Source organism: Vombatus ursinus, unplaced genomic scaffold (genome assembly GCF_900497805.2).
Source record: "Vombatus ursinus unplaced genomic scaffold, bare-nosed wombat genome assembly UNPS02014770.1, whole genome shotgun sequence".
NCBI lineage: Eukaryota > Metazoa > Chordata > Mammalia > Diprotodontia > Vombatidae > Vombatus > Vombatus ursinus.
In genome coordinates this window covers 30839809-30855045 of record NW_020954548.1, presented here as the reverse complement: position 1 = coordinate 30855045, position 15237 = coordinate 30839809, and the positions used below count along the sequence as shown (strand labels likewise).

General features: G+C 42.1%; 1 protein-coding gene across 5 annotated transcripts in view; it reads right to left on the bottom strand.

Annotated features, from left to right (window-relative positions):
* Positions 1–1911: 1911 nt before the first annotated feature.
* The window catches only part of IL4R (interleukin 4 receptor), a 52687-nt gene continuing 39361 nt past the window's right edge, over positions 1912–15237 (bottom strand). For all 5 annotated transcript variants that reach the window (XM_027862803.1, XM_027862801.1, XM_027862800.1 and 2 more), the window contains 5 exons: positions 14101–14263; positions 12791–12890; positions 11282–11360; positions 8853–8902; positions 1912–5374 (listed from right to left, as the gene is read on the bottom strand). In XM_027862803.1, the coding sequence (XP_027718604.1) occupies positions 3505–5374; positions 8853–8902; positions 11282–11360; positions 12791–12890; positions 14101–14263 (2262 nt within the window). In that variant the 3' untranslated portion in view covers positions 1912–3504. The remainder of the gene's footprint in view (positions 5375–8852; positions 8903–11281; positions 11361–12790; positions 12891–14100; positions 14264–15237) is intronic.

The window sequence follows — 15237 nt, the reverse complement described above, 5'->3', positions numbered from 1 at the left end:
TGGTGGTGGAGAGAGAATCCTCCTCACAGTTTCAAGGCAGAAAAGAGTGCTTATGGTCACTCATAGACCAGAGCACAGACCAGGAAAGGAGTAAACACCTCACCTTTGATCATACCACGTTGGAAGAACCGAAAATTTAGAGGTCCCTAGAATTGTCTCTGAAAACAGCTGCACAAAACCCCTGAAGCTTAGAACAGTACATTCACCACACTGGAAGCAGACCCCTACCTTAACAAAGAGATTAAAAGTCAAATAATTGGCTGGGATCATGAGCAAATAGCACAAAAAAAGTCAGACCGCAGAATCTTACTTTGTTGACAAAGATCAAAACATACAATCAGAAGAAGGCAACAAGCCAAAGCTCCTACATCCAAAGCCTCCAAGAAAAAGATGAATCAGTCATAAGCCACGAAAGAGCTCAAAAAGGATTTTGAGAAGCAAGTAAGAGAAGTAGAGGAAAAACTTGGAAGAGAAATGAGAGTGATGCAAGAAAATCATGAAAAACAAGTCAACAGCTTGCTAAAGGAGACCCAAAAAAACTGAAGAAAAAAACAAACTCCATTCTTGGTCAGGAAACAGATATTCCAAGAATTTAAACTATGGTCCAGAAAATCTAAACTTGTTCCCAAACATCATCTTCTTAAATGTTTTTCCACTTCCTAAATGTTTTTTTTTTCTCAATCAATTGCCTTTAATTTGTAGTACTGATTAAAGCACTACCTGTGTTACCAGGAAAAAAAAAAGAAAGTTCATTTAGGGCAGGGACTATCTGACTTGTCTTTATACCCTCAGGAGCTAACTGTACCTGGCACATAAATACGTAAATGATTATTCATTGATTGACTGAATTATCCAGGGGATATTATCCAGACCTAGATCACTGGAATTAACAGAATGTCTAAAATCTGCCACTAAGTACTCTGCACATAGTAGATACTTAATAATTATTGAATTGGAGTCAATAGTTTTGACCTCCATGTTTCGATGTCTCTACTGTGCTTATCTGCAAAAATATTTGACATGAAGTCTAAACTCAGTCTGGCATTCAAGGCTTTTCATACTCCAGTGAAATCTCCTCCACCGCCACCCCCAAGGAACCTAGCACAGGTCCTCGAATAGAGGAGGTACTTAATAAAGGTTTCTTTATTGAACGAATAGTAGTCAGCCAGTCTAGACTTGTAGAATTGAAATGAATTTATTTAAAGCAAACAGCAGACATGTAACATCCCTGCCCCTTCCCCTGTACTCCCAGCTTTTATCTGCATGCACACACATGTACTGAGCACATGTATACACACACACATACACATACACACACACCCCTTTCAGTAAAAAAAAAAAAAAATCCTTGTAGAAAATACAAATGTTTATATAATACAGTATCTCTGGCAGTTCCAGAATATTCCTCCCACCTCCTCAATCTTCTCCTAGACCACGTAGTTAAAACACCCCAGAGGTCAATGTGAGAGTGACTATGTCAAGAACCATTTCACCTGCTTCCAGTCACAATAATTTCCACATTAACCAAAATGCTGAGGTATTTATTTGTTGGGAGAGGAAGTTCTGGGATCAACCATTGCTGGCTCTGGTATTTGTCCTGGGGCAGGGAATGATGAAAGTTGAAGTGGTGCTAGTTGAATATACTGCCCAATTCTCTTCCTGTCACCTGACAGAATGTAAGCTCCCTGAGGGCACAGACTATTTTTTTTGTCATCATGTCTCTGCCACTTAGCACATTTGTTGTTGCTCAGTTGATTCAGCTGTGTCCAACTCTTCATGACCCAGTGGACCATGCTGTCCATGGGGTTTTCTCAGCAAAAACACTAGAATGGTTTGCCATTTCCTTCCCCAGTGGACTGAAGTAAATGAAAGTTCAAGTGATTTGCCCAGAGTCACAGGTCCAGTAAGCATCTGAGGCCAGTTTTGACCTTAGGTCTTCCTGACTGCAGGCCCCGTGCTCTATGGGCTGAGTCACCTAGCTGCCTTGCTTAGCACATCACTCTCAATAGATGCTTTCTTGCATTGAATCGAATTCACTCATTATTCAACAGGAACCACGTCTGATCTCCCTCTTCAGCCACCTGCTAAAGTAGCTGGGCAACATCCAAAAGACAGATAAGAGGAACAAAAGGCTTGGATAATCCACAAAATGGGTAACTGGGAGTTGATTACATGTCCTCATTATTTACACCTAATGGTGGAAGTCCCAGAGTATAAGACTTATTGCTGTTTTCATCTCACATAGGGAGTAGCTTTGCGGGCTTTTTCTACTCAGTATCCCAAAATATAGCAGGAACCTAGTGGGAAGCCCTAAAAACATTAGGCCACCTTACTAGGTTGTTGTGAAGTACAAATGAGACAGCCTGTGTAAATGAGATAACTTTGGGTACCTTAAAGCACTCCATAAATGCTAGCTATCGTAAGTAGTAATTATTAAAGTGCTTCTTATTGGATCTCACCTGGCAGGCTGGTGCGCTTTCTCACCATGCAGCTAGTGCACAGGACTGGCAGTCAGAAACCCTGTGTTTGAGCTCTCAGCTCTGCCCCTTACTGAGCTGTGCGTGACCTAGGGCAAGGTGCTTCACCTTCCTGATCAGGCCTTCATTTCCTCCGTAAAAGGGTGGGATTTGATTAGAAGGTCTCCAATGGTCCTTCTAGCTTCAATATTCTATGTTCTAAGGTCCCCTTCTCCTTGAACATTCTATGTTCAAAGTTCCCTTTGGGCTCTCATCTTCAATGTTCTATGATTTCCAGAAGGCACTCGAGGCTTTTCCAGATTGAGGTTTGACAAGTGAAAAGGAGGGGAAGAAGGGAATATACCCCAGCTAGAAGCCAAGACAGAGTGATCAATGAAAAAGGTGCTGGGGGAATTGCAGTTTCTACAATCATCAGGTCATAAAATAATTGAATAAAGGAGTAAGGAATGCTCTGAGCATCCAGCGCCAGAAAATTCATGAACATTCAAAACATTGAGGGGCTGTTCCTCTGTAAGTCACCAACTGTATCTACAAAGCTCTTTCTGAGAAGGGTCTGGCTTTGAGGGGAATTCTATGCATGTACCAAAAATTGCTAGATTTTTGGCTGCTCTGAGGCCCCTGTATTGCACTAAGGGATACGTGGCTTAAAAGAGGCTCTCTTAGGACAATGAAGAGAGAAGAGGATGGAAAAAGGGTTGTATGTAACCCCCTACCCCCTGCTCAGGCATACTTCTTCATTCTGTGGCAAAGTGTTTAATGAGCCTCCAGAATTAAGATTGTCTGCTCTGAGGCCCAAGGCTGCTCCCCTCCACCCCCTAACGAATAGGTATCAGGTTGTCATCCATATGTCTGGCTCATAGATGGACAACCACTTTCTTCTCAGGTTAACAGGACCGGCATACTGGCTTCTACTTAGTAATGGTCTACATGGAGGAAATGTTTCACACACAAAGGAAATTCAATGATTCCCTAAACAAAGTGTATATCGCTGTTGATTGAGAGGACTGCCAAATTCCCCAAAGCTAATCTAAGAAACTTTTATGTAGGTGTTGCCCTCATGTTCACAGTCCGCCATGTTGGGGCTGAAGGGCTGGCTTGGGCTCGGTACACCACCAGGGCTAGGCTTTAAATGAAGGGATCCTTTCCATTTGTCTGAGGTGGAGCCAAATGGATCTTCACAGTCCTGAGAAAGGAGAGACACACAGGTTCCTAAAGAAGACTCTTCCTCTAAATGGTTTTCCCTGAGAAACTCTACAGAAGAGGTCCTTGGCACCCTACTCTCTGGACTCTCCATTATTTCCAAGGGGCAGACACTGGTGGCTTTTGTGAGAGGAGGAGGCAATGTTTCTAGGACCTCAACCATACAGTTGCATTTTGTGCTCTGGACATTGCCCAAGGGTGTATAATTTTCACTGGGACTTGGACATCTCTTTAGGTGCCCACATAGATGACAAGTCAAGGTAGAATAGACTATGCCACTGCTGAAATCTAACTTGGGACAGACTGAGGACTCCTCAGGAGTGTCCTCATGCTTCTTGGTGCCATTCCAGCCTAATGTCAGAGAATGCTTTCCCGTCTCTTCCACTGATATCTCCTGGAGACTGTACGTCTTGAGGAAACTGGAGGGCACAGGGCTGTGTTGGCATTTTGGAGGGAGAGCATCTCCTAAATCCAGGCCAAAGGTAAATAGTGGAAGTGGAGTCACTTCCTCTGCCTCTTGACTAGGAGAAATAAGACTTTCTAATGGCCTGTATTCCCCTTTCCCTTTTCCAGACTCAGACTCATCACCAGAGGTCTCTGGAGAGGTTTCTTTCCTAGAGTCATTCAGGAGACTAGCAAAGGATCGATACCCAGATTCTTTGGAGACATTAAAGCTAGCTGCCTTATAATTCTGGTCATTGCCTTGCTTTACTGCATTGTCAAAACACTGGTAGCCCGACGTTGCTAAAATGGTGGGGCAGGTGACATCTCCTTCTTGTCTGAGAACCCTCTGTCTTAGGATTTCCTCCCAGCTCTCTCCCTCTGACTGGAGCAAAGAAGACGGCTCGCTTTCATGGGAGGAAGACGTTTTAGAGTCCTCTGAGCAGCTAACCCCATGCTGTAGATCAGGGTCTCCAAGGCATGGGGCCATCTGTTCCCATGAACAGCTAGATGAGCTCAAGGGAAGGCTTGGCTCTTCCTCAGTCCTAGGCAAGGATTGGGCCAGGAGGCTGCTGAAGCTTCGATAAGCAGGGTTATCGTCAACAACTTGGGGTGCTTCTGAAATGGATGCATTTGTTAAATCCTGAGTTTGGGAAGCTGAAGGAAATTGCCCCTGCTCTTTGTGGGGCTCAGGAGACTGTCTGGCCTTGGCAGAGGCAGCATCTACGCAAGGACTCTGGCAGACAGTTTCAGATCTCTCAGAAATGTGTGGACCACTCAGGAAACCATTCTGGAAAATGGGTGAGCCCAGCTTGGTAGGGCTGTCCCAGCAGCGGCTTGAATCTTTGCTTTCCTTAGGTGGTGACAAGGTTGCATCTGCCAAATCCTTGTATTTCCCAGATGGCTTGCTGGAACATGACATGAAAGTCTCCTCTCCTATGAGATCAAGGAACAGCATCTGGACAAACCTGTCTGCAAGGGCTTCTCGGTTCTTCATGAAGCTGCTTGTGCTATTCTCGGGGGATGGGGGAAAGGAAACCTCATCAGCATCCCTTTCCTCACTTTCCACCTCAGCCTCATAAAGCTCAATCGACTGCACCACACTGATCTTCTCCGGCACTAAGACATGTCTACAGGCTTCTACTGGCCAGCTTTCTCGTTTGCTGGGGAGAGGGAGATGGGTATCCTCTTCTTTCTCTGCTGAGTTGTGGCTAAGTAAACAGGGAAACAACTTGGAAAGGCATGTCTTCCAGTGCCTAATTTTTTGGAAAGGAAATTAAAAAAAAAAGATGAGTTAACGCATGGAGACTTTGTTCAACTTCTAATCATTGTGTATGTTTGCAACTCTGTCACATTTGTATAGTACTATAGGTTTTACAAAGTGCTTTCCTCATAGTCTTGTGAGTTAAGACTGGACAAGTAGATTTGGGCAGCATAAGATGGCTGAATTTGGAGTCAGAAGCCCTGGGTTCTTACTAGCTGTGTGACCTTAGACAAGTTACTTAACTTTGCTGAGATTTCTCATCTGTAAAATGAGGGAGTTGAACTAGATGACCTTTAATGGCCTTTCCACCTCTAAATTCTATGATTCTATGCTATGAATCGCTAATAATTAGATAAATACAAATTAAAGCTCTGTTGACGTTGGACCTCATATCAGATTAGTAAAGTTGACAAAAAGGGAGAAAAAATGTCTGATGTAGGAGGGCCTGGGGAAAAAAAACAGACACACTAACACATTGTTGGTAGAGCTATGCATTGGTTCAGCCATTTGTGAAAGCAATTTAGAATTATGCCTCTAAAGTTACTACATTGTGCATACCTTTTGACAGTGATACCACTACTAGACTTGTACCTAAAGAGATCCAAGAAAAAGGAAAAGGACCAATATGTACAAAAATATAGATCCTCATTTAGTTGCAAAAAACTGGAAACTGAGGAGGTGCCCATCAGCTGGGGAATGGCTGAACAAATAATGGTATAAAAATGTAATGCAATATTATTGTCCTGTAAGAAATGATGAGAAGTGTGCTTTCAGAGAAACCAAGAAAGGCTGCTATGATGCCGAGTAAAATGAGCAGAACCAGGAGAACAATGTATACACTGACAAGGCTGCGAGAACAAACAACTTTGAAAGACTTAAGAACTCTAGAAGATGCATCATGAAGAATGCTATCTACTAGCCAGAGGTGATGGACTTGGGGTACAGTATGAGACATATTCTTTTGGACATAACCAACACAATAATTTTGTTTTGATTGTTCATGTTTGTTAAAAGGGTTTTCTTTTTCTTTTCTTTTTTTTACTAGGGGAAGGAGGAAAAGTGTGAGGGGTAAAAAAAGAATTTTGTTAAACTAAATAAAAAGAAAATTAAGAGCCTAAAATACGATGCTATTATTTCCACCATTTACAGATGAGGAAACTAAGGTTCAAAGAAATGAATGATCTGTCTGTGGTCACACAGCTGGTAAATACTGGAGCCAAGAGTCAGACCCAAGTTTTCTGATTTCAAGGTCCTTATTCTTTACACTATACAGTGACTGCTTCTCCAATGTTAACAGTTCTAGGTATATGAACAGTGACAACTAAGAATTTGATCTTGGTAATGAAATAATCAGATTGATTCTGGTTTTTTTTTTAAATTGATCCTACTTATAGTTAATTGATTTTGTCCAGTAACAGCCTAAGTCGTGGTTCTTTGTTTCTGAACTTAATTCAGAATTCAGCTGGTCTGTGTAATGAACTCCAGTTCTCTTGTGAGTCAGTGTTCTATTCTTGTGCAAGGAGATCTGTTACTCTTAAAAGATACTGGTGGACACCAGGGAGCCTGGTTTAGTATCTTTACACCACCAAGCTATCCTTCAGGGATTTCTGGTTTGTCATTCAAAGAAACCTGATTTGCCATCTCTGTCCCTGAAGATGCAGCTGGACTCACACAATGAACATTTCTTAGTCACAGCAGGGAAGGAGAGGGGGTTGTTGCTAGCCCTCATTGCCAATGTCCATCCAATCATATTTTCTTCCATCTATGATGCTAGTTATTTTTTGTGCTCTCCAAAACTATAAAAGAGTGTCATCCCCCTCATTTGGGGTCTTAACTTTGCTGGGGAAGCTGAGATCCTATTTGTTGATAAATTCACACTTTACTAATAAATTGATTGTGTTCAGAACTTTGCACCTCAGTCTACCTTAACTTTAACTATTATAGTAAGATGATTTCCACCGTGAGAACTGAAGATCATTCTATTTATAGTATCCTCTCTCTCTGAATCACCCAGACTACAAACTGTCTCCTTGCTTCCCCACTGCCCCAGATTCCCTTGGCTTCTTCTCAAGGGTCAATATTCTGCTTACTATTTATAACCATACTTGCTCCTCACCAGCTTAACAGAACATAAATATATATCCAGGCTTTTTCCTTTTCTCCTTTCCATCCTCAAACACAGTTTCCTCAATAAAAACCGAATGCTGAGAGACAAGACTACCCAAAACAGAATCGATGTAATTGATTTTAGTTCTTCTGCCTGATTTTTTAAAATAACCATAACTGGCCAGGGGTGGTGGCTCAAGGTTGTAGTCTCTGCTACTGGGGAGGTGAAGGCTGGTGGATCACTTAAGTTTGGGAGTTCTGAGCTACAGAAAGCTGAAACCCAATGGGGTGTCTACTATGTCTGGTACCAATACCATAAACACCTGGAAGTAGAGGGCCACCAGGCTCTCCAAGGAAAGGCAAGCCAACCCAGGGTGGAAAAATGGAGTAGGTTAAAGTTTCCTTGCACATCAGTATTGGGATTGACCCAGGAGTAGCTGGTGAAGAGACAGGGAGACACAGTCTTAAATAAATATAAATCGCAATAGTTGACATTCACATGTCACTTTTTTGTCATAAAAAGCACTTTCAGATACATTATCTTATTTCACTTCCAAAACAACCCTATGCAGAGCAAGAATTGTTATCACAATTTTAAAGATGAGACTTTAAAGATTTTAAAGAATGTTAGATAGCTTGGCCAAGGTCACTGGCTAGTAAATGGGCAGAGGCACAACTCACACCCAGGTCTTTGGACTCCTGGTCCCATTATTTCTTGAGGCAGCTAGGTGGTTCAGTGGATAGAATGTTGGGCCTGGAGTCAGAAAGATTTGAGTTCAAATCTAGCTTCAGGAACATACTAGCTTTGTGACCCTGGGCAAGTCACCTAATCTCTGAATACTTCAGTTTCCTTCAGGTTGTTGTTGAGTTGTTTTCAGTTGTGTCTAAGTCTTCATGACCCCATTTGTGGTTTTCTTGACAAAGATACTAGAGTGGTTTGCCACTTCCTTCTCTAGCTCATTTTACAGATGAGAAAACTGAGGTAAACAGGGTTAAGTGACTTGCCCAGGGTCACACCACTAGTACTTGAGGTCAAATTTGAACTCAGGAAGATGAGTCTTCCCTGACTCTTGGCTTGGTACTCCATCCATTGCACCACCTAGCTACCCTTCCTCCAATGTAAAATGAAGGTAATAGTAGCAACTACCTCACAGGGCTATTTTGAGGATCAAATGAGATAATCTTTTTAAAGTTCTTAACACAGTGTCTAGTACATAACAGGTGCTTAATAAAGAATGCTTGGGAACTTCTTGTTCCCTCCATTATTTGCCCAGAAGAGGCTCATTTGACTAGGCCTGATACCCTATTTCCATTAGATCTACTCCTCAGTTCATTCTGGCCTATGGTTGACCTGATATACTTACGGGAATTTTTTCTTTTCTTTTGCTTTAGGCAGTTTCCTCCATGCTGAAAGCTAAAAGAGAAGGAACAATGGAATAGACAGTCACCCTTGGCAAAAGCAGGGACAAGATTTCCCACTCATATATAGACAAATTCAGTGGATCCAAGGTGGAGAGGTTGCCCACAACAAATTTAAAACTTTTCTCTTCTCTCATGCTCCCCTAGATTGGAAACTCATGTGCACTTTCCTCTTGCTGTCAAGAGCAGCCCCATCTTTCCAATTTCCCAGGTTCACAGCCTTGCTGTCATCCTTGACTCCTTCTCTTCCCTCACACCACATATCTATTCAATGGACAAATCTTGTCATTTCAACCTCCATGACACCTTTTGCTTACAGTCTCTCCTCTCTACTACACAGCTACCAATCTAGTTCTAGCCTTAATTAGCTCTCTTTTGGACTAGTGCAATAGCCTAACTTTCTAAGTGTGGGCCCTTTCTTCCCTGATGAAAATTACAAACTATTCACACTTTAGTAGATGGTCTTTATTAACTGCTTGTGGCCAAACCAATTCATCGCCTGATAGCCAACTTTCTGATGAACCTATCTGAACTTAAATAGGTTTGTTCTCCAATGACAGGCACACAGTTAGATGTTAAGCATGTATTCACTGCTTTCTAACTTGGTAGGACCTGTTGCGGTTTGTGCTCCCACCCTGTCCAAGCTCATGGCCTTATCATTAAGAGGGGACATAACAGAGGTGATCTACGACCATCCCATGCTGACAAATCAGTGCACGTTCCAGGCTGATCCACATCCCCTTGGAGAGTCAGATTGTTTCAGACAAAGACTCAGTTCATGGACTTTCCCTGTAGCTTCTCCTCTGATTTTCTACTGATCTATATAGTTTGAAATCTATGCTCCTGCACCTGGCTTCCTGCTCCATGTCAATTCCTTGGATTCTGGCACTCTGCAGAAACATAAGTCTCACAGCCTGGCCTAGATTTTGGCTTATACTCTCTTTGCATCCTGATGTGGATCCCTACACCCAGTCCCAGTGATGGTGCACCAGCACGTGCTGGCCATGGATATGGGGTTAAACCACTGGACTACCCCTCAAGAATCCTGAGTCACCTTCATACAATTATGAAACATCAGAAGAGAATTCATTGTTTTAGTGTTATTCTTCAATTTTGTTTTTGTTCAGTCATTCAGTAGTGTCTGGCTCTTCATGCCCACATGAAACAAACATGCCAGGCCTTTCTATCCTCCACTATCTCTTGAAGTCTGTCTAAGTTCATGTTTGATATTTCCATGATACTACCTACCCATCTCACACTCTGCTCTCCCCTTTTCCTTTTGCTTTCAATCTTTCCCAACATCACAGTCTCTTCCAATGAGTCCTGTCTTTTCATCATGTGGCCAAAGTATTTAAGTTTCAGCTTCAGTATTTGACCTTCAGTGAATAGCCTGAATTAATTTCTTTAAATATTAACTGATTTGAGCTCCTTGCTGTCCAAGGGACTCTAAAAAGTCTTCTCCAACACCACAATTCAAAAGTGTTTAGTGGTGATAAAGAGGAAGGTGGGCCCCCTCTCTGCAATAACTTCTCCCCTTGATGATTATGAGGGCTGAGCTGACAGGCTATTAAAAGGGCCCTCAGAGATCATCTAAAGTTCTTAACCTGGGATCCATGGATAAGGGTCATTGCTTCCTCAAATAAAGGTACTCCGATGTTTATTCTCTAGTTGTCTACTTACATATTCTTCTGTTTGCTCCAGAGCTATATTCATGTAGCCAACCAGGCAAGCCAGGACACCTTGGTAATCCACTCTAGAATTTAATTTTACTCTAACAGGTCCCCCTGTGATCTGATTTAGGAAGCCACTCGGGGTTTGCTTCCCTAAACTCATTTTAGCAATCCTCTAAACTCCTCACTTCCACCTCCCTCCAAGATCATGAGTACTCCCACCCAGGCAGCTGGTGGGACAACTCCAGAACTCCAGCTTCTGCCCAACCAACTACAGCTCTCCCCAGTAATCAACTAACAATAAATACAGTGATATTTTGTGTTCTCTATACTTTTCAATCAGTTACAGAACTATAAAGAAATGATCTGCCATAAAAGAGTGTTTATGAAAGCATGATTTCTATTCCCTTCTTGCATTTCATCAGAGATACCCTCCACATGTGTATAGGTGATTCTCATAAAGATTTTATGGAGATAAGAAAGTAGGCAAGTGCATCAATAGTTACTGATGTATTTTAGTATTGGCTTAAGCAAAACATACTAACACGAAGGTAAGTAAATCTACTGGGGAAGAAATTAAATAATACATACATTCCCAAATACTGCTCTCTTTGAATTACCTATGCTACTACTCACAACATTGGTACAGAGAATTGAGACTGAGCTGACGCAGGCAGTGACAGGATATCTTCAAAGTCACCTACCTGTTGGTTCTGAATAATGATGGCAGTTAAGTGGCTATGGGCTGGGTTGGGGATCTGATCCCACCACACTTTCTTAATCCTGTAAGACAAGAAGTTTCTAGTGTTGGTCATGTGAGTCAGACAGTTTGGGGTGAGAGAACGCAACATGGTCCAGGAAAAAATAGTGGAGTTGAGGTAGAGGAAGGCTTAAGGAATCAAGGTGAGAAAGTGTCAAGAATACCTGTGGACTCTGACCCCTTCTCACCTGGGCAATCCTCCCACAGTAAGTCCTCAAGGGTCAAGCTTTGTAGTAATGGGCGGGGGCATTACAGGTTCATGGGATTCAAAGATGGACTTGCCCAAGATCATATAATCACTAGGGCCAAATTTGAACCCAAGTTTTTTAAGTCCCAATTCAGCATTCTTTCCACTACACCATGCCACATAAGGGAACCAGTTCCAACCTTCTTATAAAATACCCACTCATTTTACCAAGGAGGAAACTGAGGGTCGGGGGAAATAATGCACCGAGGATTACAAAGACATTTAGTGGTAGGGTTATGACTAGAATCTGGGTCACCTTAAGTTTAGTCTCATGTTCTTTATATTTTTCCAGGCTAAAGAAATATTTAATTTAAAAAGAGACAACAGGACATTTGACAGAGACCCATTTGCTCCAGAAAAGTTCAGTTTTGATAAAATAAGCATAAATGTTTTTGCATAATAATAACTCCCAATTCTATAGTGCTTTAAGGTTTACAAAGCACTTTCCCCAAAACAACCTGTAGGCAACAGGGCAGAAATTAGTCTCTCCATTTTGCAGATGAGACAACTGAAGTTAAAGGAAGTGATATGACTTGACTAGTATCACCTATTTATTAAATGGTGGTGCCAGAAACAGAACCCAAGACTGTTGACCCCACCAAGGCATTTTTCTATTATCATCATGACCCTAACTATATTGATCTTAGACACAACCCTTCTGGGTCATTCATTTGCCAAAGTAGAAAGGGACTGACTTTACTGAATGTGAAGTCAACCTTGCCCATAATACATGTCAAACCCACAAACAAGTGCTGGAGATATTAGGATGGGATACGATAAACTAAAAGGGTAGGTTGGACCTTGATTGTGGAAGGCCTTAAATAAAAGGTTCTAAGGAGTTCATGTTTAATTCTAGAGGGAATAGGGAGCCACTGAAGATTTCTGAGCAGGGAAGTGACATGGTCAAATCTATACCTTAGGAAATTATTTCAGCATCTTTGTGAAGGATGGATTAGAGTGGTGTTGGTAGAGGCAGGAGAGTAGAGATAAGCAAATGAGTCAGAAGGCTATTTTAAGCCTAACCTAGGAGGCTGGAGACTGGAGTGGAAAGAAGGAGAGAAAAGAGGGATGACAGTGGTAGAATCAACAGCCTAAGTAACCACCATCACATCTCTTATCCTAATACGGCTCCGATTTGGCCTACTATGAAGTCTGCTGACTAAACTAATATGAAGGAGGTCACATCTCCCACAAAACTGTACTTACTTGATGACACTGAAATAGCACAGCAAATTAACAAGCAGGATCAGGATGCAGAAAATGGGCACCCCCAATTCCAGGCCACTCAGAAAAGGTTTTTTGTACTCTAGGAAGGAAACAGACCAGCACAAAGTTACATTTTGCTATAGATTTTCAGCTGGGAATCTTTTGAAATAGACCAGTTCAATTCAATAAACATTTATTAAGTGCCTACTATGTGCCAGGTGCTAGGCTTAACTGCTGGGGATACAAAAAGAGACAAAAGACAGTGCCTGCCCTCAAGTAGCTTATAATCTATCATCTCCAATTCAATTCATCAAGTCATTTTGTTGAGTGCTTACTCATGTGAATCAAAGAATAGATGGATGAATGTATTTTTTTAATGTATTAAGTGCTTACTATGTGCCAGAGGAAGTGTGTTATAATGGATTGGGAAGTAGCCTCAAAAGTAGGAGGACTTTGGCTGTCTGACTCTGAGCAAGTCATTTAACCCCTCAATTCCCCAAGAAAACTCTCCTAGATTAGAAGTTGCAGAGAATATGTCAAACCATATGAGTAGAGGGAATTTCCTTACCCAGGATTCTCCTATCCAATGAAATCATCAGTCCAATCCCAATCCCTATTATGTGCCAAGCACTGTGATAGCTACAAAGACAAAAACAAGACAATCCTTGCCTTGGGGAGAGATAGCATCTCCACAGATAGATATGGACAAAATGTGAACAAAGTAAACACAAAATTATCTTGGTGGAGGGGAAAGAAATAACAACTGAAAGGGTCAGGAAAAGTCTTCTGTACAAAGAGGCACCTGAGCTGTACTTTGAAGGAAGCAAGAGATTCCATGATGCAGAAATGAAAAGGGAGAACATTGCAGGCACAGGGGGTCTGCCTGAGCAAAGAATCAGCAGTTGAGAATATTGTGTACTAGGGAGAGCAAATGGTCCAGTTTTATCAGCCACAAAATAAAATTGCCTGGGTGGAGCTGTAGGAAGAGCATCAAATTTGGAGTCAGTGGCCCTGAGTTCAAATTTTGGTTTTGCTAGTTGGTATGTGTATAACCTTAAGCAAGTCATTTCAGCTCTGGGCCAGGGTTTCTTCCTCTGTAAAATCAGAGGACTGAACCAGATGATCTCTCGTCTAGTTCAACAACCAACACTCTGCATTGGAAGTTCAGAAGGAGGGTTGACTTCTCTGAAGGTGCTTCTTTTAAAGGTCACTGAGCAGTTGTGACAGCGCCTTGGCTCTTTGCATCGGCTCAACCAATTCTAGAATATCAGCACCTTCAAGGTCATCCTAACACTCGGAAGCTGACTCACCATTATACCACTCAATGGTGGGGCTCCAGTCACTCCACTGTCCACGGTAGCCTAGGTTGCCTGAAACTTTTGACTTCACTCGAGCAGTGTAGGTGCTTTTATTTTCCAGTTCGTAAGCAAGGATGGTCAGGTTGAGTGCTCCATCGATCGTTTTTTGGATAGGCTGGAAGTAAACATAAGTAATCAGAAGACTATCTTTACTGTGGTGAGAAGAGGTTCTCCTTAGCCCTGCAGGGAGCCACTGTCCTCAGCCTATGACCAGCAAGTACCAGGGTCAAGGAAAATGATTCCTTCCACGGTCACAGAGGAAACATGTACAGTAATAACACTCTGATTGAGGAACACGGAGGAAACAGCACTGGGTTGCAGGAAACAGATACAGAAATCAGACCAAAGGATTATAGCTGGAAGGGACCTTAGAAGTCATCTCACTAAGTTCCTTCATTTTTGTTGTTGGGTCTTTTCAGTTGTGTCTGACTCTCTGTGACCCCATTTTGGAGTTTTCTTGGCAAAGACACCAGAGTGATTTGCCATTTCCTTCTCCAGCTTGTTTTACAGATGAGGAAACTGAGGCAAACAGGGTGAAGTGACTAGTAAGTTTCTGAGATTGGATTTGAGCTCAGGAAAATGAGTCTTCCTGATTCTAGGCCCAGTGCTCTATCCACTGCACCATCTAGCTGCCCTCATTCTATTTTACCAATGAGGAAAGTAAGGACAAGAGTGGTTTAGTGACTTGCCCCAAATCACGTAGCAGTCAGTGGTGAAACTAAGATATAAATCCAAATCATCTTACTCTAAATCCAGAAATCTTTCTGTTATTCCATAGTGTTTCCTCTGAGATGGAAAAGTACTAAAGATAAAACACTGCTTACTGCTAGCCCTAGCTACCACAGGAGCTATATAATAATAGCAACAACAATAAAAATAATAATAGCAAGAATGTACATAGCGCTTTAAGTTTGGAAAAACACTTCACACCTATTACCCTGTAAGAAAGGGGCAGCTAGGTGGCGCAGTAGATGGAGCACCGGCCCTGGATTCAGGAGGGCCTGAGTTCAAATATGACCTCAGACACATAACTAGCTTTATGACCCTGGGCAAGTCACTTAACCCCATTGCCTAGCCAAAAAAAAAAAA